Raw genomic sequence first — 25,063 nt, forward strand, 5'->3', positions numbered from 1 at the left:
GTCCTTGCAGCATCACTGGGGGTATTGGATGAAGTGGAACCAGCAGACCCAGCACCGTCATATCATTCAAGCGTGCCCTCCACCAGTGGAGATACACTCATATCGGTAGGTCCTTGAGCACGATTAGAAAGGGTGGCACTGGGTGAGAAGCACATCATAAGTGAACAGGAGAAGGTGACAGAGAAAGAGGCAGCTGTGGGCAGCCCCCTCGGAGGATAAATGACAGACACAGCCATGCACAGGTGGGCGCAGATGCAGGACCTCCCGAGTCACAAGCAAGGCATCTCTACTTTGACCACCAGAGTGAGACTTGTGCCCTCTTGTCTGAGTTCCCTGAGGTTGAATGGAATTGTGCGCCGAGAATGTATGCATCCATGTGCGCCACCATGGCTCAGGGCTTTGAACCCATGAGCTCCTCCATTGAGAGAGTGGCCATGGAGAACCAGATGCAGCAACACTGAGTTTATGCAGGAACAGCATTCTTGACATGCACAGGTTGCATGGAATGCTTTGTAGCATTTAATGGTCAGTGACACTGGTGGCACAAAGATGCATGGAGTGGGTGCCAGTTTCACCCCAGCTGGTGGTCAGCTCCAGCAATCCCAAGCACCAAAGGGCTGAGGCAGTCACTGAAGAGGATAAGGGTGCCTTCACCTCATTCAGGGTGCCATCATCATCATTGGCCTCTTTGGCCCCTCTGACTCAGTAACCATCAATGCAGCAGGACCCTGTGATGGAGGGTGTCCCTTCACTGACGCCGGTGTGCAGCCCCGGAGGTGGCTGGTATCTCCATGATGAGAATGACTACGACACGCATCTCAGTTGCAAGCAGACACATGCAACCAGGCTTCCTCACCTCCTCCTAGGCCACAAGGGGAGCACCGCGTAGAAGTGGTCAAGAATGAAGGCCACTGTTATATATTTGGTTCTCTATGCTGCCACTGTATAGAGTCTAACCAGAGAGGTTCTTAGACTGTGATGTTTAAAGATTAATCTTTATTGTATAGTAACTATATACACCTCACACTAGCCTGTGTCTCCTTCAAAAGCCACGATGTAACTGTTCTTGAGTCTTTCCCACATGATCTCTTACCTCATCCTGATGGGTGGTAATCTTTACATTCTCTCAAGATTAACTCTTTGATACCCTTATACTACATCTCCCCCCAAGTCTTTATACAATATATATTTACATACATTCACTTTTTTTATTTACATGCTACCCCATCTCCCCCCAAGTCTCTGACTTCATAGATTGAACCAATTAAGAGGCTTCACAACTCTCCCTGATCTTGCTGTCATCAGATGTGGAAGACTGGTAGATTAGATTAGATTAGAGATACAGCACTGAAACAGGCCCTTCGGCCCACCGAGTCTGTGCCGAACATCAACCACCCATTTTTATACTAATCCTACACTAATACCATATTCCCAACAAACATCCCCACCTGTCCCTATATTTCCCTACCACCTACCTATACTAGTGACAATTTATAATGGCCAATTTACCTATCAACCTGCAAGTCTTTTGGCTTGTGGGAGGAAACCGGAGCACCCGGAGAAAACCCACGCAGACACAGGGAGAACTTGCAAACTCCACACAGGCAGTACCCGGAATCGAACCCGAGTCCCTGGAGCTGTGAGGCTGCGGTGCTAACCACTGCGCCACTGTGCCGCCCCCTGGTTGTCCTTCTCTGATCCCTTGTTTCTTGACTTGGACAGCCTTCGTTGAGGTTTGTAGTCTTTGGTGCTTTTTGAATTTTCGGTTCATCATCTGAGTCGTCTAAAGGTATGACCAATTGACATTTTTGATGTAAAGGAATAAGATTCCTTCTATTTCTCCATATAGAACCTTCTTGAGTTTGTACTAGATAAGATCGCTGTTGATTCTCGTCTTTCTGGAGAATTACCCATTACCTGTTTTGGTCTTGTACCCATACCCTTTGCCCTTCTGACAACTTTGGTAGGTTTCTTTTATGGTACTTTCTGTTATAATTCTGGGTCTGTTCATTTCTATACCTTAATCCCATGTCCAGCTGTTGCCTTGCTTACAGTCAGCTGCAGTCACAATGCTTATTGTACCACCCCTTTTATGGCCCACGATACTGGAGGTTCACGACCACCTCCATTGACCAAGCGTGCACAGACCACTTGCTCCGATAATTCTGCTGACACAATGGCAACAGTGTGCCAGTGGGTGAGTGCCCCTCTCAGTCGTGCACCCTTTTATGGGCCCACTTTGAATGGTGCAGCCATGACAGGTTTCCCATTGTGTTGCTGCCTCCTTCGACTTGGACTGCTCCAGATCCATTGTGTAACCTGTGCCTCCCATAAGAAACTGCAAATTGGCAATTGATGAGCTAATAACAAGCTCATTCACAGGCTTAACTGGCTATTGATCTGAATCATGCGGGTTTCTGGGTCCCATCTTCAGCAATCCTGGGCAAAAATCACAAACCATCAGAACAGTGGCAAACCGGCACGACACACGATTTTACGTGTCTGCCCACCTCCGTTACCACACTCATAATCCAGCCCCAGATGATGTGTGAATGGTTACATCAGAATAGCAAAGGGGCAGGAAAGCCTGGAAAATTTGGCAAATTTGAAAAATCTCAAGTTGTCCGGGAGTGCTGTAGAAGAAAAGGCAGGTAGACACCAGGGGCAGAATTTTAACTGCAAAGGTGGGGGACCAGGTTCAGGTGCAGGTGGTGGGGGAGGTGGGGGGGTTGCTGGGGGTGTGAGGGTTAAAGCCCCGAAAAGTGCATTGCGTTGGAAACTCGACATAATCCCATGCACTTCCAGGTTTTACCTGGGCAAGTTTGCAGGCGAAGGGAAAAACCACATGGAGCTGTCGGATAAGTAACTAAAATATTTAAATTCCCAATTAACTTAGAATTTAACCCAGAATTCTGGCTTTAACAGCTAGTGCAAGGGTTTTCCAAGCTATGTGTGGAACTTGCCATGGTCAATTAGACGTGAATACAGTGGGGGAGGGGGGGGGGGGGAGTATTCCCTCAGTGAAACTGACAGATTAGGAAGCCTTGAAAGAGTGAAACTGCATAGTTGCAGCCCTGATTAGGTGAGAGGCTAGTGCTCACAGCACTTTGTCTGAGAGAGTGCTTTCACTGCTTCAAAAGTGACTTCCAACTTATTGGAAGTCATTTCACTTGTTTTGGACTTTGCTCACCTTGACCTGCACATCCCCGCTGCCAGCCTTAACTGCAGCATGACAGCAGCTATACAATGACCTCTGATGAGGAACAAAGGAGTAGCACTAGCAACACCAACAGCCTTCTCCTCAGGTACATGCCGCTTGACAGGACAGAGGAGATGGACACAGAGATCCAGCGCCAAGGAGGCAAGGCCCTCAACACAGGGTCTACAGGCACAGGATAAGCTCTCTCAACATGTCTGAGTACCTCATGAGGTTCAGGTTTTCATGGCAGGTCATTGTTGACATCTGCAGCTTCCTGAAACAAGACCTCCCCAGGGGACCAGCTAGGCACGTACTGCCATTGGTTAGCATCACCTCATTTCACTCCCTCAGATCACACAGCAGGACCTCCAGCAAGAATCACTGGCGGACCATCTCCCACCATCACCTCCCCAGTTCTCTGCCTCTCCCTGAAGTTCTGCACTCTACTCTCCTGCAAGGAGAGAAAGCAGAGAGTTGAGAGTTTGAGAAATGGATTGTGTGCAGAGGAGGGAAGGATAATGATGACTGTGAGGCATGAGGGTGAAATGGCACAAAGAGGGTGAGTGTTAACGTTCGCTGTTCAGGGGTGATGTGAGGAAGTGCCGTGAGAGAAATGAGTGGAGCTGTAAGGTGTGTTGATCTGAGGAGTGTTTTGCAGGTGAATTCTGAGAGTCAGAGGGCTTGGCACCTAAAAGTGTTATGCCACTCACCTTTCCTTCCCTCCTGAGATCCTTGAACCTCTTGGGGCACATTATCTAGGTTTGAGGGACCACACTCCTGCTGCTGACTTCCTCAGCCACTTCCATCCAAGCCTGCTTGGTTTGAGAGACTGGCCTCTTCCTCCTGTCCTTGAAAAGCATCACCTGATTTCACTCCCTCAGATCACACAGCAGGACCTCCAGCAAGAATCAGAGGCCTGGGGTGGGGGGGCAGCCTTCCTAGGTCACTTTTTCATTCCTGTTGTTGCTGAAGCCTGAGGAATCAATGTACAGTTCAGCCATTCTGACCATTTCCTTCGACAGATGTGGTCTGTCATAACACCCACCCTCTCATTGGACAGAAAATCTGGAAGCGGGATGCTAATGTTGTGGCTAAGGTAAACACCCATGGCAAAGCCCATTTCAATTACAGACAAGTTCTAGACCTGTTACTGCACCCACCGCCAGCACCCTCAGCCTGCCCACTGTGTGCTGGTCTGTTATGTTAAGATTCCGTCCGGGGATGCAGACCACTTCTGCAGTCCTGTAACAATAGGGAATCCCCATTAAAAATCCATAATATTCCTCCATTCCTGGAAGCAATGGTGCACCCATCCTTCATTACCAACACCTGCTGCGGGGAGAAAATGGCAGCTCGGAGATTTTTAAAATTATGAAGTGTTTTGATGAGTAGGGAAATACTATTTCCTCCAGTTGAAGATAAGGAGGAAGCAATTAAAAATGATCACTGAGAGATTAGATTAATCCTCTAAATGGCACAATCTCAAAAGAAGTGCGGGAACAGAGTTAATGTTTCAGATCAATGACCCTCAGTCAGATACAAGACTATGGGGAGAGAAGGGGCCAGTGGGATGAGTTTTGGGTTGTTCAAGCAAAAACCCAATACAGACATAATGGACCAAATAGCCTCTGGCACTGAAAATTTCTATAGTTTTATAGAATCTTATTCTTATCACCTCATCACTATTATATCCTTTTACATTTGCATTCACTTTTTGGTGCATGAAAGTTAGCCATAGATTTCTTCAGGGTATACTCCATATTTTAAATGGTTTATCTAAAATTCCATTCTGGTTGTGTTCCATGTGCTAAACTTTCTACCCTCAGCTTCAAACTGGCCAGTCGAATATTTATCATGGTGAGCTTTTCATGTACTTTGTAGATTAATGTTTGAACTAGGTAAAAGCTAAAATATTATTGGAAGAACGATTTTCTTGTTGGTTGGAGCAGTAAAGTGCTGTGCCATGAAATGGTCGGATGTAGCTCTGCATCTATGGTTCAACAAATGCAAGGAATTCATGGAATTCTTTGTTACTAAGAGTGAGACCAACTTGCTCTGCTACATTCCATTGTTCGCATTTGCTCACCAAGCCAAACCTGCCAAGGGTTTCCCCCTACCTTAGCCCTCAACCCACATCTTTCTCTACATTCTCTCCTATCTCCCCTTATGCCTTCTCAGGATTTATCTTCCCCACAAAATCCACCTCCTGCTTCCTTAACCGCATTTCCACTAAACTGCTGACCATCCCTGCTACCATTCTGGCCTTCATCCTAGTTGGCAATGTAAATGGTTCTGTTTCCTCAATTACTGTCCCTATCCCTTTCAAAACTGAGATCATCACCCGCTGCCCTTGCAAACAACCATTCCCTCTTCAACCTCTCTTTCCTCTCAAACGGAACCCAATTTTTCCTGCAACTCCATATTTGAATCTCTCCCATGAGGCTTCTACATGTGGCATAATATTGAAATGGCCCTAGCCAAAGCCAAAAATGACATCCTCCATGACTGCGATGCACTATCATCTTTCTCAACCTCTCTTTTGCTTTAACACAATCAACCCCACCATCCTCCTCCAATGCTTCTTCATTGTCCAGCTTACTGGAACTGCCCTCGTTTGGTTCCACACTGACCTATCCAATCGTAGTCAAAGCATCTCTTGCATTATCTTCTCTTCCCACTCATGCACCATTACCTCTGGAGTCCTCCAAGGATCTATCATCAGCCCTCTCTTCTTCCTCACCTACATGCTGTCCCTTAACGACATCATTCAAAACTTTCACATACACATTGACAATACCCAGCTCTACCTCTTCCACCATCTCTCTTGACCCCTCCACTGCCTCTATGTTGTTAGACTATTTGCCTGAAATTCAGTCCTGGATAAGTTGTAGTTTTTCCCCAGTTAAACATTGAGAAGACTGAAGCCATTGTCTTCAGCCCCCTGCAACAAATTCAAAACCCTTGCCACTGACTCAACCTCCCTCCCAGGGCATTATTCCAGGTTGAACCAGTGTTCGCAACCTATTAGACTCTAAGCTGAGGGATACTGCTGCTGAAACCCTCAGCCATGTGTTTTTTACCTCCAGACTCAACTATCCCAAAGGGGGCAGCACAGTGGCGTAGTGGTTAGCACTGCAGCCTCACAGCTATTGCAATCTGGGTTCAGTTCTGGGTACTGTCTGTATGGAGTTTGCAAGTTCTCCCTGTAACTGTGTGGGTTTCTGCCAGGTGCTCCAGTTTCCTCCCACCGCCAAAGACTTGCAGGTTGATAGGTAAATTGGCCATTGTAAATTGCCCCCAGTGTAGGTAGGAGAATGGTAGGGAATATGGGATTAATGTAGGATTAGTATAAATGGGTGGTTGATGGTCAGCACAGACTCGGTGGGCCAAAGGGCCTGTTTCAGTGCTGTATCACTCTATGACTATGACTCTATCTCCTATCCTCCATACACTTCAACTCATTCAAACATTTCCTGCCCATGTCCCATCCCACAGTAAGTCCTGCTCACCTACATGGGCTCCCTATCCCCCATTGTCTTGGAATTTAAAATTATCTTTAAAATATTCTAATAAATCCCTTCATGTCCTTGTTCCTGCCTATATCTGTCTATCTCCACCTTTACGACCCCCTCAGAATTCTGTGTTGCTCCAACTCTGGTTTGCTGTGTATTCTCCTCCCTTTGCCCATTGGTGGCTGTGCTTTCAGCCATATAGAGTGTATGCTCTGAATTTTTTAGACAAAAACTTCCATGCCTTGCCTCTTTTAAGACCGTCTTAAAAAAGAAACACCTCTTTGGTCAAGCTAATAGCTCCTCCTTTGTCTCAGCATTTATTGTTGCCTGTTTATGCTTCTGTGAAGTCACTGGAACCATTTTCCTATGGTGTGTTGTTGTTATTGTTGTATGATATCCCATGAAGGTGGAGGGCAGGCACTTCTCTGTAGGAAATAAAGGAATAATAATAGGAAGAGTAATTCCAAGGCAGAACCACATTTCCTAGAAATTGTCCAAAATGCAGCATGAGTGGGGGCCTTGGAACTAACTCATTAGGCTGCCAGCTTGGAAAAGAACGGCATCTGGTACATGAAAGCTAGACAATAGCAAATAATATATCCCTTAAAATAGAAACTTTAAAAAAATCTTTGGAAAATAAGATGGTGAGTCTCACATTTTCCCCTTAGTTTGTAACTTCTCTTTATGACCCTCAGAGCAAGACAGAGAAATCCAAGTTGTTTTTCATGCCAATGTCACCTAGTTTCCCGATTAGCTGACAGTAAGAGGGGATATTTTAACCCAGAGGAGCGCATAGGTATGGATGCAGGTGGGGGTTAAAACTGGCAAAAATGCAAGCACACCAGAACTCCAGTATCAACCTGCCAATTTTCACGTTTGACTCCAGCGCATTAGGCTGTTTGCATGCAACCCATTCTAGAGAGGTGGGCTGCCTGATGACATATTCTAATCACTCAATTGGAGCAATATTTCAACACAGTTTTTCATCTAGTGTTGCATCCATGGGTTTCCAGGGCTTCCTGAAACTCACCAGTGAAAGCACGGTGAGAATGCAATAGCAATTGAGAGGCTGATTAAAATTCAAGGAAATACTTCAATATAACTTCAGTACTCACAGCTGCTTTCTTACCTACTAGTGAGAAAAAGTTTGTTCACAGTACTTTTGCTGAGTTTACTTTCTACACTTCAGAGGTTTTCTGACTGACATCAGGATGTGTAATGCCTTGGCTGTCTTAGATTGGACCTCGGACAAGGAGCAGCAGCAGCAGCTTGCTGTTGAGAGACTTGCAGCTGGACATTAGAGGGGAGAACCAGCATCAGTAGCAGCCTTTTGTTCAGAAACCTGCAGCTGAACAGCAGAGAGGGGAGCAGCAGAGGGGTGCAAATTTCAGAAGGAACTCTCCACGACAAAGGCTGTCGAGGGAGAGGCTGAGTTTCCTTAACATAGTGTTTTAGGAGGCTCAGGTTGTCACACCAGGTCTGCAGCTTTCGAGAAGACCTGCTTCTTGCTGCATCTGGTGGCAACACATTACCATTAGCTGTCAAAGTGACCAATGCTTCTTTGCCAACAAAACCTTCCACAGGTCTATCAGAGACATATCTGGGATCTCCCAGTAGGCATCCCACAAACGCACATGACAGGTGACTGATGGGTTGTTTGCCAGGAGCAACAATTATGAACTTCCCCTGTGATGCCAGTCAGAATAAGTGGGTGTTGGGTTTGCAATTCTGGCTGGTTTTCCACAGGGGCAGGGCATCATTGACTGCACACACATGGCAACGCGCACACCCCCAAATCAACCAGGAGTATTTGTGAACTGCAAAGGTTTCCACTCCGTTAGTGTGCAACTGGTGTACAACCACAATCACTCAGTCTCTTCTTTAGATATAAGATCACTTTTCTGTGATGATCTAGAACAATTAATAAGGATGGGAGTAACACTCTTTAAAAAGGATGGTTGATTTAAAGTTATACCAGACCTACTTTGCTTATTACCTAGACCAATATATTTACAAGACCCACAAGTCTGACTCCAGATTTTAAATTTTATTCTAATCCTCTCAAATTCTGTAGTACTGGCCCAAAAGAAATCATCAGCCTGCATCACGAAGATGCCTGAAAGTTTTCCTTTATGATACCAATAAAACATTTCAGGATCTGCTTTTAATTGAACACAACCTATTTTCAGCAAAACAGATATCACCGAAAAATAGCACAACCCAGAGGCATCATTCAGGCCAAAGATACATTTGTTTAGTATTCATAGTTTTCCTGCTGCATCTTCTGCCTCTTTGGGCATTTTCAGAAACAATTCTCTCTAAAAAGCCCTGTGGAAATGTGGCTTTTATGTCAATTGACCCATAAATTTGTCACCAAAAGAGCCAAGAAGATTTTTAAGATTACTTAAGATCCAGCAGTGGGAGAATCCACTCTAACATCTGTATCATTCAGCCCCTCTTCAAAATCCCTAGCTACTAATTTCACTTTAGCTGTATAAGTCCCATCTGCGAAGACTTTTTCAATTCTAACCCACCTCTGTAGTAAAGCTGGTAGACCCTTATCTGGTACCTCAGAATAAACTCCAAACTCTGTCTAGCTATCTAATTCCCTTTGTTTTGTAACTCTTAATAGTTTATCCTCAAGTTTATTGGCAATCACCAAAACTTCACAGTCTGAAGACTTCTACTTCTATTAAATGACTGTTTAGTGGCCTTTATTTTATTGTCTAATCTATTCAAGCTATGGCCTCTACTTTCACTTTTATGTTGTTATGTGAGCATTTCTATTTTTCTTTGCAAAAAGTGCTTTAACAGCTGATATTTGAATTGTGGACTGAGTGAAGTGTGCACTAACTGCAAGGTACGTGTTTCTAAGCAGCTCAACAGGGAAATGGCAGGAAGATTTATGACTGTCACATGACTTGATTGTGGGTTTTAGTTTCACTTGGCATTGTGAAACAAGTGTGGGCTGGACCAGCAGCATGCAGTGAACTGGCTGGGACCTGGTTGCAGACCAGAGAAAAAGACCTACTCTCTGTAAAAAAAAAAAGACCTGCCTCTCTTTGAAAAAGAAATCCTACATTTGAGGTGATGGCTGTGGTCTGCCTGGAGAGAGGAAAAGACCCCTGGAGAGAGAAAAAAGACCCAGGAAAAGAGGAGTTGCTGCTCTCTGTGGAGGAAAACTGCTTTGCAGAGAGCAGGCCCTGCATTTTAAAGGTAGGAGATTGCTATTGCCTCCAGTCTTTGAAAAATCCCTGCCTCAAGAGTGATTCCTATTACCTCTTGTGGTTTGGGAGATCCTGAAATCTCAAGAAAGCTTCTATTGCTAGACTGCTACTTCAAAACCCAAGTGGACCTGTTGCTACACCCTTTTGCTGAAAGATCTGTGTGACGCCTGCTGCAGAAGAATTGCCTTGAACGTCTATCCATCACAGACTGTTCAACAACCTTGCCTCCAGAGACTTCGCGTGGCATCCGACTATTCAACTCTGGGACACTTCACCGGCCCAGAAATATCCTACCAGACCCTGACAACCCATTTATTTCATTATTCCTAATAAACAGTTGTAAACCGAAAAAGCCTTTCTCCATAGCTAACCATTTTTCAAAATGTATATGTGTGTGCATGAGGATTAGGAAGAATAAGACATTTTAAAAGAATCTTTTTCACATATAGAGTTATCTCATTATTGTTTAAGACTTGGTTTATTAATAAATACTTAATTCAGAACGGGGCCCTATGTATTAATATATGTAGCTAAGAATTACTCTGACAACTAATTTAAGAATGTCAGTCGGGCTTGCAGCGTTTGTGTGTACTGGAATCTACATATATTAACACACAGGGTCCTGTTCTTTGCAGACAGAAAGTACATGTACACACATTGCGCCTGTTTCAGCTAAACAAAATAAGTGACAGACATTCGTTGGTTCATTTTTCAGGGCAATGTCTTGACCAGAATCAAGCTGCCTAGTTTATATTTCAAACAAAGCTTGGCAGTTAACTGTCAGTCGCCATACACCGGTGCATTCTCCATGGCAACGCCTCTACCAATCAGAGCCCACATGATAATCAATCAGCACTCTCTTCTCATACGGTATAAATTTGTTGCTTTCCCTTACATTGGTATTCTTGCGATTTGTCTTGATGGGTGCAAGACGAAAAATTTGGACAAAATGTCTGTTTTCACAATACTCAAGTTTTCTGTACTACCAAATAACTATTTAAAGAAGACATTATCATAATACCTTGCAACATCAAATAACTCTTGCTTGAGCCAGACTCCTCCATTCTCTATGCAACCATGGTTAGTGTGATTTGAAGGTCAGTCAGTACATGACACATTCTCTGCTGTTGTTCAATGATTATCTTTTTCATCGATGACCCCTGGGGTACAGCATCTGTGTCCAGCTGAGTAGAGATTGGAGAGGGCTGTGCTCCTCTATGCAGACTTTCCACTGCTTTTCCTGTGACCACCAACTGTTCTTGCTCAATTGTGAAGTGTGGGTCAGTGCGTGAAAACTCAACTATCTGTCTTACTGCTCGCACCGAAGTGTGAGTATCTGAGCTGGTGCATGGTAAGCATGAGTCCTGTGATGGTGCACTCTCAGAAGGAATCTGTTCCCCTGAGGATTCATCATCCAAAAGGTCCATGGAGTCCTGCTGCATGTCTAAAGGTCCCAGTGGGGAGAAATGATATGAATTAGTACTGGCAAGCTTAGAATGGTGCAACCTGTTGTAATAATCTGGTAACTATTGCCTTAGTACAGAGTATGTAGGGTTAAAGTAACAGGAGTTTATTTACATACATCTTGCATCTAAGTCTTCCACTACAACTCTTCCACAAGGTTCTGTACAGATTACATTCCATCACTTCCTGTGATGATGCTCACAGTCTATTTACATATTCTGCCTACTAACAATCTGCCTACTTACATTATACGACATTTCCCCCAAGTTTCTGACATCTTCTTTTCAGATTGATAATCGCTGTAGCATTTTCACAAGTCTGCCATAATGTGTTTTTCTTTCTTTTGAAGGGGTTTGAGGTTTTGAGTCTTCTAATTCCTCCTTCTGACTTTGAAGTGCTTGAGTAGAACTACTGGATGATTTAAGTTCTTCATTTAGGTTGTCCTCTGGGTTACTTGATGATTGCAGCATTCCTGGTTCATCAAACTTTTGAGATGATTGGTCCTCTTGTATTTACTGCTTCTTTGGTATCATTTTTTTTTTTTTTGATCTTGTGTTTCTTCTTACTGTCCCTTGGGTCAGTTTGCACAATGTATGAACGTGGATGTGGTGATTTATCTATCACTTCTCCATACCAATTTTGGTCACTAACCCAAACTGATGCCCCAGGTTGGATGTCTGATAAGTTTCTTGCTGTGTGGCATCTGTCATAAATTCTTGGTTCATTTGACCTGTCTCTATCCTCTCTCCCCTTCACTTTCTCCAAGTCTTCTGCACTTACTTGTGGCTAGAGTGTACTTGGGAGTGTAGGAAGCTGGGTCTTCAACCTTCTTCCCATTAACAATTCGCAGGGGCCTAAACCGTTCTGAAGACATGTCAATCGATAACTTAAAGGCGCTAGTTGAAGATCTTCATTCTTTTTTAACAATCTCTTTACAGTCTGTACTCCTCTCTCTGCTTCACCATTAGCCTGAGGGTGCCTTGGTGAACTAGTGACTTGGCAAAGCCGTATACTTCTGTAAACTCTCTGAAACATTCATTTGCTACTTGTGGCCCATTGTCAGATATCACAATATCTGGAATTCCATGGGTAGCAAAAGTTTCTCTCAAGAATGTGATTACGGCTTCTGAACTTTGATCTTGTAGTTGTTTAACTTCAATCTGCCTTGAATAGTAATCGATAACTATTAGGAACATTTTATTATGTTCAAAAAGATCCATTCCGAGAGGCTCCCATGGTCTGGACGAAAAGGAAGATATGAGTGGTTCTTTCATCTACTGTCGATTGATAGCACACATGATACATCTCGATATCATCTCTTCAATTTCTTTCAATTAACTAGGTCACCATACTGAATATTTCACCCTGGCTCTACACTTGGTAATTCCCAAATGCCTTTGGTGTAATCTCTCCAAGATATCTAATCTCAGTACTCTAGGATTAACTAATCTCTCATCGTAGATCAGCAAATCATCAACGATGCTTAGATGACCCCTCTGTTTGTAATATTGACCTAGAACAGGGTTATGTGGCATGTACTCCGGCCAATCATTCAAGCAATATTCCCTGATTTTCGCACATACTTTGTCTGTTTTCTGCCCATTCCTGATCTCACTCAGTTTCTGAGCTGCAGCATGCAAAGTTGTCGTCGTCAAAGCAAAAACTTCGACTTCAAGAAGCAATATATCTCCTTATTCTGGTTATGCTACTGAAATACATGATAACGTATCTGCTGTGATCTGCTGTTTTCCTGGAATATATTTACCTTTTGCATCAAACCTCATCAGTCTTAAACTAAACCTCTGTACTCTTGGGAGGTAATTTCACAAGCTCCTTTGAGCTTAAAAGAGCAATAGGTGGTTTGTGATCAGTTTCAATTTTGAAATGAAGACCTAGGACGTAATCTAAAAAATTTTCACATGCCCAAGTTGCTGCTAAAACTTCCTTTTCTATGACTGCGTATCTCTGTTTTGTTTCAGTTAACGAACAAGAAGCAAACTAGGCAGGTCTGCGTCTCCCATCTTTTGACTTGAAATAAGACTGCTACCAATCCCGTTGACGTATCCACAGCTATAATGGCGAATAACTCTGGGTCATTATGTGCTAACACTTCTGATGATACTAGCATTTTACATATGAACATAAGCATTAGGATCAGAAGTAGGCCATGCGGCCTCTCTAGCCTGCTCTGCCATTCAATAAGATCATGTCTGATCTGTTTGTGACTTGAATTCCACACTTCCATCTACCCCGATAACCTTTGATTCCCTTGCCTAACAAGAATCTATCTACCCTGGCCTTAAGATTATTCAATGACTCTGCCTCCACATTTTCCTGATTTTCTGAAAGGATTCTTGTTGGGCTTCTTTCCAACACCAAATATTATCACTTCTCAACTATCGTAATGGCTCATTGATCATGGCTAAATTCAGTAGAAATTTCCCTACTTGATTCACCATTCCCATAAACCTCTGAAGCGCTAACATTTTTAGGCTCTGGGAAGTCCTTCACTGCCTTTTTTTTGTGGATCAGCTTTAATACCGGACCCATCTATTGTATGTCCAAGAAACTTTACCATTGGCTGTGAATAAAACACATTTCTCGTTCAATGTGAGACCTGCTTCTTCCAATCTCTACAATACTGCTCTCAATCTTGTATCATGTTCCTTCTGATTGGCTCCATGAATTAAGACCAGTAACAACCCTATATTATATTAAACCACACTTATCATTATGAAGATGATCATCTTTCACTCGCTGTTGAAATCAAGTCAACATGACTGAGTGCTGTATATCATGTGTGTCGCTGATATTTAATTGTGTTACCAGGTGTCCTAGAGGTCCAAGTTTCCTCATCTCCAAAGGCAAGGGATGCCGAGATGCCATTGATCTCCAGCACTTACTGCTCAACAGTTAACTGTGAGATCAGTGGAGGACGATTACCAGTTGTCACACTCTCCTGCGTGTTCTGTGCTCTCTTCTCCTCCAACAGGGGAAGGAACAGCTATGTGCGTGACTGTAATGACACGTGTTCACCCAATGGATGCAGTGCATTTGTGAGGTTGACTATCAGGGAGGGGGCATGAAATTACATAAGGCCAAGGATGACTGGCAATGGTGGATGGATAGATGGGGATCTGAGGAAGTTCATAGAAAGAGAACAATGGCTGTACTTGCAAGGTAGGTGAGTATGAGGAGTGATGTGATAGAGTAGATTTGTCAAGGCAGAGTGAGGTGTAGGGTGATGCGCACAGCATGATGTAGGTGAATGTCCTACTGTAACTCACTTTTCCTGACCTAGTTAGGTGATTAAAATGTTTCCTTCACTGAATCCAGAAGCATAGCACAATACTCCTGCGGCTGATCTCTTCGCCCACCTCCAACCATGCCTTCTTTGTGGGTTTTATCCTCCCATTGCTGAGGAACAATATCTCAATCTGGCTAAACCCAGCAATACGTCAAGCGAGGTGCAGAACTACCTGACTGCCAAGCTATGGGATTGCCCCACAATTTTTGTCAGTTTCATTACTTTTTTCTACATACCTCAGTGAGTTTGATGATTTCTCCAGAGCTGAGACATAGCTTTTTGTTATCATCCAGGACAGTGTTCATGTTTTCAATCCATACTGCATCTACTGGCCCATCAAACATGTACCATTTTTTCATGCGGTCAGTGGCTGCAGCTCCAGCCCGAATTAAAGACGATAGAATGCCATCCGTCCTGTAAAAAGAAACAGAAGTGTGTGTTGTGTTATTTGTTTTTAAACACAAATGTACCAAACAATGTGACTATGAGTGCTAAGCTAAATGAAGGGTTCTTTATTTCCGGTAAAGCAGAATTACAAGGGAGCTCTTCAATACACGTTCTTCCTGCTGACTAACACTACTCCAACTACTGTGTCACATGCTAGCTTGCATCACTTCCTGCAATGATGTATACTAAACTACATATTCAGCAGTACGTTAACTAGTATTCAAGCAGTTAAAGCAATATCACAACATCCCCTTTTCCTTAAATAGAAAAGTTACATAAGTTATAAGCTATGCACATAATGAAATACGATAATTGTGAACAATATTTACACATGTGTGGACTCTCACATGAATTACTCAAGTGTCTCTTAAGTGTACAGCTGGTCTGCTAACTCAACCTGATCTGGCAACAGTGAAACTTTACTGAGATCTGGAATTGTCAATTCTTTTCTCTTGACTTGTAGGTCTAGGCTGACAATTATCTTGTACTTGAGTCTTGTACGTATCATCTTCCTTAACTCCACACTCAGAACTTGAATGTGAACGTGTTCTTGACGTGACAGGAGGGTTAGGAATGATGCTGTTGAATAATTCTCTCAGCTGACATCTATTCCTTCTCAACATTGCTCCATTCGGGTGTTTACTCGTATGACTGAGGCTCATTACAGATCTTGGAAATTTCTGCAGGGAACCATGTCTTCTCCGGTGGGTAGATCACTCTGACCTTCTGTCTGACCTGTAGAGTAGGTAACTCCACGCCTACATGTTTGTCATGTGTGACTTTCATTTTCTCTTGTCTTTCCAATAGTTTAACTTGGACTGACAACGTTCTGATCAGACGATGACTTGTAAGAATTGTCCCAACTTGCTTTCCGAACATAATCTTTCTGGAGATGATAATTGAGTATCTGGTTCTGTTGCTCATAGGTGCAACATTTCTATTTGAATGCCTTGATTATACTGCTTATATTTCAAGATTAGTGACTTTATTGTCCGCACCATCCTTTGTGATTTACAGGCCACTTTGTGCATGTCTTGAAATGGCTTACCGATGTACTGTGGACTGTTATCTGACACTATCTCCTCCAGGGAATCAAAAATTGCACTCATCCTGTTTGCTACCAATGCACTTGATGTATCCCTCAGTTGGCGAATGACAGGAAATTTGGAGAAGCAGTCAGCAATAAGTAAGAGGTCGTCACCTCTGACAGTAAATAAGTCAGCAGCTATTCTTGACCATGGAGGTGATGAGACATTATGCGGATGAAGTGGCTCTCTGTGTTGGCTCAGTTGATATGCTTGACATGCATCGCATATCCTCGCTGCACATTCTATGTCATTATTGATCCCTGGCCAATAAACTGTTTCACATGCACGTTGTCTTGACATTTCAATGCCCATGTGACCTTGATGTAATTGGGTAAGCATATATTGAAAAAGCACTTTTAGTATCAGTACCTGTCTGCCCTTGAAAATGACTTCACTTGATATCCCTAATTCACCGTGATATGGCCAAAACGTTCTGAGGTCTTTGGGAACCTTCTGTATTGTATCTGGCCATGCATCCACTGATGATGAGCTGCTACAGTGCTCTGAGAATAGGATCTCTGGAAGTCCCTCTTTGGAGCTCTTCATGTTTTTTCTGTCCGAATCACATTAGGTCAATGTTGTACACATCTTCTAGATCCACATCTACTTCGTCCATTTTAAATCTAACGGTACATCTTCTGTCTTCTTGGGGTTGGGTAGGCTGCTTAATGGCCTGGATTTTATCCATGCGACGGGTATCGCAATCTCCGGCAAAAGCGATGCCAAGAACCCCGCATTACCCCTTCTGTTGGGGGCTCACCGAATCAAGTGCCAATTAACTGGACAGTGGCAGGCCTTCCATGGGATCAAGGATCCCGCCAACCAAAGTTCTGCCCTCTGAGGGTTGCCGGCTAATCAGAGGCCAGCAGCTCTTTAACTGAGCAGCGCCACCACAGAGGTGGTGGCTGCTGCTGGTGGAGCATCCACCCCAAGGCTTAGAACCAGGCCACAGATGGGTCAAGGCAGGAGGGGTCTCGCAGGGTGGGGGTCGTGGCGGAGAAGGGTGTGGGGAGGGGGGTCGGCAGCAAGGGCTGGGGGGTGACTCTTGGCAGGCCCCCCCCCTTCCCAATGCTAGGTCCCTCATTCAGGCACTAAATGCCTTTTAATGAGGGGCCCTGCACCCCACGGGGCCGCACGTTTTTTCTTACCCTGCTTCTCATGCAGTGACAGGTCAGCGCGCTACTGAATTAATTGCGACAGTGGCGGGATGAGGCCCTTAATTGCCCACTTAAGGGCCTCAAATGGTGGCAGGGTGGGAAGGCCGTTTACAGGTAAATAGGGTCCGAGCCGTTTGCTCACCACGCAAACTTGATGCTGAAATAGGGCGAATCAAAGATATCCTGCGTGACAATGGCTACCCTGATCAGTTCATTTCTCACTGTATATCATGCAAACAGATGAACGGGCCTAAGGCCATCATTTTATGCCCTGAAAAGTGCCCAGCCTACCTCAAATTACCCTGGAAGGGTAATTTATCCCAAAAATTTGACCAGCAGGTATAACTAGCTGTTTCACGCTGTTACTATGCAGTTGCAACACGTGTGGTGTTCGCCACTAACAGGATGCTGCCGTCAAGCCAAAAAGACGTCCTGCCTTTGACACAAATGAGTAAGGTGATATGTGAATTTCAATGCCAGTGTGATGCTAGGTATATAGGCTGTATGTCCCAAAGACTGGCAGATCGTATCGAACAACATGTCCCTTTTGCTGTTCGCAACAGACAAGGTAGGGGCTGTACCTAACCAACCTGTGCTTGCAAAACTCAAAACACAGTGTCCAACATTAGATGTGATTCTGCGATTGGACAACATTTGCTAAATAATCCTCAGTGTGCTAAGAATTACACTGACAACTAATTTAATATTGTCAGTAGGGCTCGCAGTGTGGCGTATTTGTGCCTACTGGAAGCTACATATATTAAGACACAGGGCCCTGTTCTTTGCAGACAGAAAGAAAATGTACAAACATTGCACCTCTTTCAGCTGAACAAAATAAGTGACAGCCAGGCACTGGTTAATTCCTCAGGGAAATGCCTTGACCAGAGTCAAGCTGTCTGGTTTAAATTTTAAACAAAGGTTGGCAGTTAACTGTCAGTCACCGTAAACTGGTGCATTGACCTTTGCAACACCTCTACCAATCAGAATTCACTTGCCAACCAATCAGCACTCTCCTCTCATGCAATATAAGTTATTGTTTTCCCTTACATTGGTTATTCTTGCGTTGTCCTGATGAGTGCAAGATGAAAAGCTTCACCAACATGTCTCTATTTTCAGCAATACTCAAGTTCTGTACTAGTAAACAACTACATATAGCACTACTGGCATTAGTGAATTATTTTCTGCATAAATGTTTCTTTAGAATATTTTAAAACTTTTTTCTGTAAACTCCAGTGCAATACTGAGAGACTTCTGCACTGTAGGAGGGTCTGTCTTTCAGATGAGTCATTAAACCAAAGCCCCATCTGCCCACTTTGGTGGATGTAAATTACCCCATGGCACTACTGGAAAAAGATGAGTGGCATTTTCCATGGTCTCCTGGCCAATATTTCCTTCAACCAACATCTATATTGATTATCTGGTCATTCTCAAATTGATGTTTGTGGGGTACCTGTTGTGTGCAAATTGGCTGTTGTGTTTCCTACATTACAACATTGACTATGCTTCAAAAAAGTACTTCATTGGCTATAACGTGCTTTGGGGAATCCTGAGGTCATGAAGGGCCCGAAAGAAATGCAAAACTTGTTTTTCTTTTCTAACAGCATTCTATAATAGCTTCCTAAATGTAAGTAGCTTAATACAATTTACACTTTAAACTAATATTTGATCAGTTATTATGATTTGTATTACCAGCAAGATATCTAAACATTGCATTATGTTGCAGCATTGTAATTCTGCTGAGTGTTGCTGTTCTATATGGAGACACAGTGCTATGTTACTAGATTATATCAGAGCCATTGCAAATTACAATGCAATATAAAATCAGAAAATACTGCAAACACTCAGCAGGTCTGGCAGCATCTGTGGAGAGAGAAACAGAGTTAACATTTCAGGTCTGTGACCTTTCATCAGAACTGCAGTATTGGCTTAATAAGAACCGACTGTGCTTACCATTCATGAGTTAGAAGATCAAATTCCCCATACAGCTGACCCATGGTGATAGATTTGGGATTGAGCACATACACAAAGACCTTTTCGTAATTTTCACCACTGATTGACCTCTGCCCTTTTAAGGCTGTCAGTGCTGCTGCTAGGACTTCGTAACACTAGGTAAAGAGGGAACAAATTTCTATTATTATTGTTAATTAGAAATGGAAATAATAATTAATAGAAGTTACTATTTCTATAGTAAAATAATTGACAATTTATCCTAATCATGGAGCAATTGACTACAGTGGTTTTAATGATGGTATCTTGCTATGCAAAAGTGTCAGATATTAAGTCCCATTTGTGTGTGTATGCTTCTTCCAATAGTGGCTGATTAGACACCATATTATGTCTAGGAGCAAAAACAGCACAGCCCAATTATTTAGGGATCCATTTAGCTATCCAATAATCAACTCGCTTTGTAGTTGGTGCTAATTCAACATGGTAAATGTTAATGTCTTTATATTAGCTTTTTAAACTCATTCACTGAGTAACAGGCATCTGCCCATTAGCAGCAATGATACGATATTGGCCTTGCTCCTGTGTGCACAGCCATTTTTCTACATCTCATGCTGACACATATTCCCTTGTGTTTTGCATAGGCAGATCCCAAGATGATGCAGCTGGCACCAGAAAACATTAGGAAACATAACGACCACATGAGCACCTATCAGGCACAAGCATGGAAACATCCACTTTAGGGCAAACAGAGAGGCAGGGTGAGGAGTCAGGATCTATTGAGGCACTGAGCATCAGTGAGCAGGATCAGGTGGAGGTGGCAACAGATGAGCATAAATGAGATGAAAGGAGGGCTAAGGGTTAGGCATGGAGCTGCATAGGGGCCGATGAATTTCTACCTGCATTCTGAGCTGAAAGTAGCAAAGCCCTTTATGCAATACCTTCAGAGATCCCTGCATAAAATGGTGCAGAATATACAGCAATGCTGCTGTGACATCTTTGTGGGTAGGTGTTACAACCGAGGTGGGAGGAGTGCACTGTTTATTCTAGTCCCACTTCGCCACAGGTCACAACATATATTTAAATTTCCCACTTATTGATACAGTCAATCATGTACTTTATTTTTCCCCAGAATAAACACACCAATCAGGTTTCTTTAATAAACAACAACATTATCCATTTATTATAAACCAAGTCTTAGCAATAATAAAGTAAAACATACACACAAATTGAAATATTAAAGCCCCTTATTTATCCTAACTCTCACACATACACATATACACACCAGTAAAAATAAAAGGGATTTTTGTTTATAGCTTTTATGAAGAAATAGAAGGAATAAAAAACACCACTTAGGCTGAAAAGAAGGTATAGAAAGATGTCCTTTGTTTTGGTTTGATGTCCCAAATGGCAATATATGGCCGTCGCTAGGATTTTCCTGGAACAGTTCTTTCCAGGTGATGTTGATGATCAGTTTAGGTAGGCTTTCCATGAGCTGCACATACTGAGGCTCCAAATCGGTCTTACAGCAGGAATGTAGCAACAAGGTTTCAGTTCCACACATTCGACATGAAAAGGTTTCTGCAAACATGCAGGTTTTCTTCAAATACAAGAGGAAATAGGAATCTGACACATTGGAAATACAGGGTTTCTTTTCAAGAAAGAAAGATGAGCTGTCTTCTTCTGTTTCGGGCCAAACACCAACTGTCCATTTTGACAGTTCAAACTGAAACTAAAACTTTCCAGAAGCGAAGTCTCCTGACCGCCATAAATCTTGGCTTGTCAGTCCTTTGAGAATATCTCTCCAAGTCAAAACCTGCTAGGTTATTTGAAACTGTTTACAGTTCAAACTCAGTCCAAGCCTTCTGGTGACCTTTTTAAAAAAAGACACCCAAAGTTCCAGTATCTATGGAATCCTTTTCAGTTTTACAACACAAATTCTCAAACTTTAACAAAAAAATTGAAGAACTCGTAACACCTCCACCCTTGGAGAAATGAAACGCCATTTGTAAATGTGTTTCATTACAATGTATAAAAACAGAAGTTGAAAATATTTTAAAACACATATTTTCACACTCATCCCCATTCACTCTTTACCTGTAGTTAATACAATTTTGCTTTGTACCATCTTTGCACTCATATACCTCAAAGTTAAATCGTGATAAAGCATCTGCATAAACATTATTTTTTCCCGCTATGTGGATAATCTTTAAGTGATAGGATTCTAATAGTAAACTTCATCAGAACAGCCTGGCATTCTGGTTTTTAAATTTTTCCACAAAGTTTACCACCAAATCAGCCGATTGCAACCTTCCAAACAGAGCCCCCCCAGTTGTTCTAAGTGTTCCTTCCAAGTGTCACTAAAGACCAGCACATTAGCAAGGTAAACCACACAGTTAGGAACACTGGCAACCACTGGGTTCACTAGTCTCTGAAAAGTTTCTGGGGCACCCCCTAGCCTGTATGGTATCACTTGGCACTGGAATAGCAATGCAAAAAAACATCCAGTGTGGCAAAAGCTGACACTTTTTTAACTTGGGGTGTTAAAGGAATTGGCAGTATTCCTTTAACAAATTCATTTTTGTAAGAAACATGGCACTGCCCATTCTGTCAATACAGTCTTCCAAGCGAGGGATTGGGTAGGAGTCTGCCTTTGTTACTGCATTAACATTTCTGTAGTCTATGCAAAGTCTAGTTGAACCGTCAGGTTTAGGTACTAATACTATTGTTGAACTCCAGCTGCTTTCTATTGGGTTCTATTAGGTGTTTTCCATTATGTATTGGATTTCTGCTTTTACCTCAGCCTGTTTCACTGGACTTAAGTAGTGAGGATGCTGTTTTAGTTTAGTTTAGTTTAGAGATACAGCACTGAAACAGGCCGTTCGGGCCACCGAGTCTGTGCCGACCATCAACCACCCATTTATACTAATCCTGCACTAATCCCATATTCCTACCACATCCCCACCTGTCCCTATATTTCCCCACCACCTACCTATACTAGGGGCAATTTATAAGGGCCAATTTACCTGCCAACCTGCAAGCCTTTTGGTTTGTGGGAGGAAACCAGAGCACCCGGAGAAAACCCATGCAGACACAGGGAGAACTTGCAAACTCCACACAGGCAGTACCCAGAATTGAACCCGGGTCGCTGTGAGGCTGCAGTGCTAACCACTGCGCCACTGTGCCACCTTTCTTTTATAGGAACGGATTCTCCTACATCCACATCATGTGCGGCAAAAGTTGTACACCCTGATTTATCTCTACAGACTCTTTTAAATGCTGTGAGTAGCCTTGTTAGGTCTTCTCGTTGTTCTGCATCTAAATATGAAAGCATAGTGTCCAATCTGCCTAGCAATTCCGTATTAGCTAACCGGATAGTAGGAAGTTCAATTTGAGAATTGTCCAGGCATCCTTCTGCCTCATCCTCACTATCCCTTTTGTTCTTAACTGTCCCTACTACCTGACATACTGTGCTTGCTTATCCTCTTCCTGGCGATAATACTGCTTTAACATATTGATATGATACAGTTGATTCTTTTTCCGGTGATCTGCGGTGTCAATAAAATAATTTATTTCACCAATTCTTTTGACCACTTTATATGGACCACTGAACTGTGCTTTGATCAGTTCAACCTGTAAAGGCAGTAAAACTAACACTTCAACCCCTGGTTGAAATGCTAGGATCTTTGCATGCTTGTCTGCCTATTTCTTCATAGTTGTTTGGGAAGCTTTAAGGTGTTCCTGAGTCACTTTGCAAGCTCTCGTGAGCTGTTCCCAGAACACAGATACATAATCCAGTATAGAAGATTCATCCCTCTGTTCTAAAAACATTTCTTTACTTAGTTTTAGAGGACCTCTTATCGCATGCCCATAAACTAATTCAAAAGGACTAAAACCTGTATACTCATTAGGTGAATCCCTAGTGGCAAACAAAAGAAATTCTAGCCCTTTAACCCAGTCATGGGATATTCATGACAGTATGCCCTGATCATTGTTTTGACGGTCTGATGGTATCTTTCTAAAGCTCTCTGTGTCTGTGGGTGGTATCATAGAATCATAGAAAGTTGAAGGCACAGAAAGAGGCCACTTGGCTCTTTGTATCTGTGCCAGCCAAAAAACAATCACCCATTCTAATCCCAATTTCCAGCATTTGGTCTGTAGCTCTGCAGGTTACGACACTTGAGGTGCATATCCAGACTTCTTTTGAATGAGTTGAGGGTTTCTGCCTCAACTATCCTTTCAGGCAGTGAGTTCCAGACCCCCATCACCCTCTGGGTGAAAAGGTTATTCCTCATCTCCCCTCTAATTTTTCTAGAAATCACTTTAAATCTATGCCCCCTCATCACTGAACTCTCTGCTATAGTGAATAGACCCTTCACCTCCACTCTATGCAGGCCCCTTTTTAAACAGTGGTACAACGTTAACATTTCTCCAATCCTCCGGTACAACATCTGTATCCAGTGAGGACTGGAAAATGACGGTCAGACCCTCTATTTCCTCTGTTGCCTCTTTTAACAATCTAGGCCCTGGTGATTTATCAACTTTCAAGGATGCTAATCCCATTAATACATCCTCTCTCCCTATGTTTATCACAACCAATACTTCACACTCCTCCTCCTTAACTACAATATCTGCATCGTCCCCCTCTTTTGTGAAGACTTTAACTGTGTTATACCCAAATTACCCATAACTTGCTGAAAAATTTTAGATATAAAATTATAACCTTGAATCTCAATCCATAATCCAGATCAGGTGAAGAACTGGGTTAACTTCTCTACCACTACCTTAGCAAAAATTGTTCTCAAGGGAATGGCCTCTGGGAATTGAGTAGCCATATCCATGATAGTGAGTATATATTGGAGTACCATTTTTGTTTTCGGTAAAGGTCCTACACAGTCTACCAACACCCTACTAAATGGTTCTCCAATAACTTGTATAGCAATTAGAGATGCCGGATTTATGGCAGGTTGCAGTTTTCCCACAATCTGGTACGTATGGCATGTTTTACAAAACTGCACCACGTCCTTGGAAAGACCTGACCAGTAAAAATGTTGATTTACATGTGATTTGGTCTTCCGAATCCCCACATGTCCTGCTATAGGAATTTCATGCGCTAACCTTAATAGGTCCCGGCGATACTATGGTCGTACCACTATCTGCTGAACAACCGTCCATTCTTCATTCGCAGGTTTGTGAGGAGGTCTCCACTTCCTCATCAGAACGCCATCTTTAATATAATAGCCTTCTGGAACTTCTTTTTCCTTAGCTTCAGTTAGAGCTGATTGTGCCACTTTATTTAACTCTGGATCAGCTTGCTGAGCCGTGATCAGAGAAGACTTATTAAACATTTCTTTTGGATTATCCAAATCCCCAAAGAAAGTTTCAGATATTCGGCTATCTGTGGGGCCAATTTTACTTCCGACAACGGAACTTGTTTAGCCATTGCTTGGGTTACTACACAAGAAGGAAAAATTCCTGGAACCTTTTCCTGTAACTGTTCTGCTTCTTTAATTTCACATGATTTTTCCATGACTAGGGGAGAAGCTATTACTTTCGCTCCAGCCAAATCATTCCCCAGGAGTAGGTCAACTCTGTCTACAGGCAAACTATGGACAACTCCTACAGTTACCGTTCCAGAGATAAGGTCACACTCTAGGTGCACCTGTTACAAAGGTACGGGTATATACCCCCTGCCAATACCATTCACCAAAACCTTAG

At 42.9% G+C, this 25,063-nt stretch overlaps 1 protein-coding gene across 1 annotated transcript in view; it reads right to left on the reverse strand.

Annotated features, from left to right (window-relative positions):
* dnah1 (dynein, axonemal, heavy chain 1) overlaps positions 1 to 25,063 on the reverse strand; it is a 697,254-nt gene that overhangs the window by 356,041 nt on the left and 316,150 nt on the right. Inside the window, exons 36-37 of the mRNA XM_068051405.1 lie at positions 19,352 to 19,506; positions 14,946 to 15,123 (exon numbers count right to left, since the gene is read on the reverse strand). Coding sequence (XP_067907506.1) covers positions 14,946 to 15,123; positions 19,352 to 19,506 — 333 coding nt within the window. The remainder of the gene's footprint in view (positions 1 to 14,945; positions 15,124 to 19,351; positions 19,507 to 25,063) is intronic.

The sequence above is a fragment of the Heterodontus francisci genome, chromosome 19, assembly GCF_036365525.1.
Source record: "Heterodontus francisci isolate sHetFra1 chromosome 19, sHetFra1.hap1, whole genome shotgun sequence".
In the NCBI taxonomy this organism is placed as follows: Eukaryota; Metazoa; Chordata; class Chondrichthyes; order Heterodontiformes; family Heterodontidae; genus Heterodontus; species Heterodontus francisci.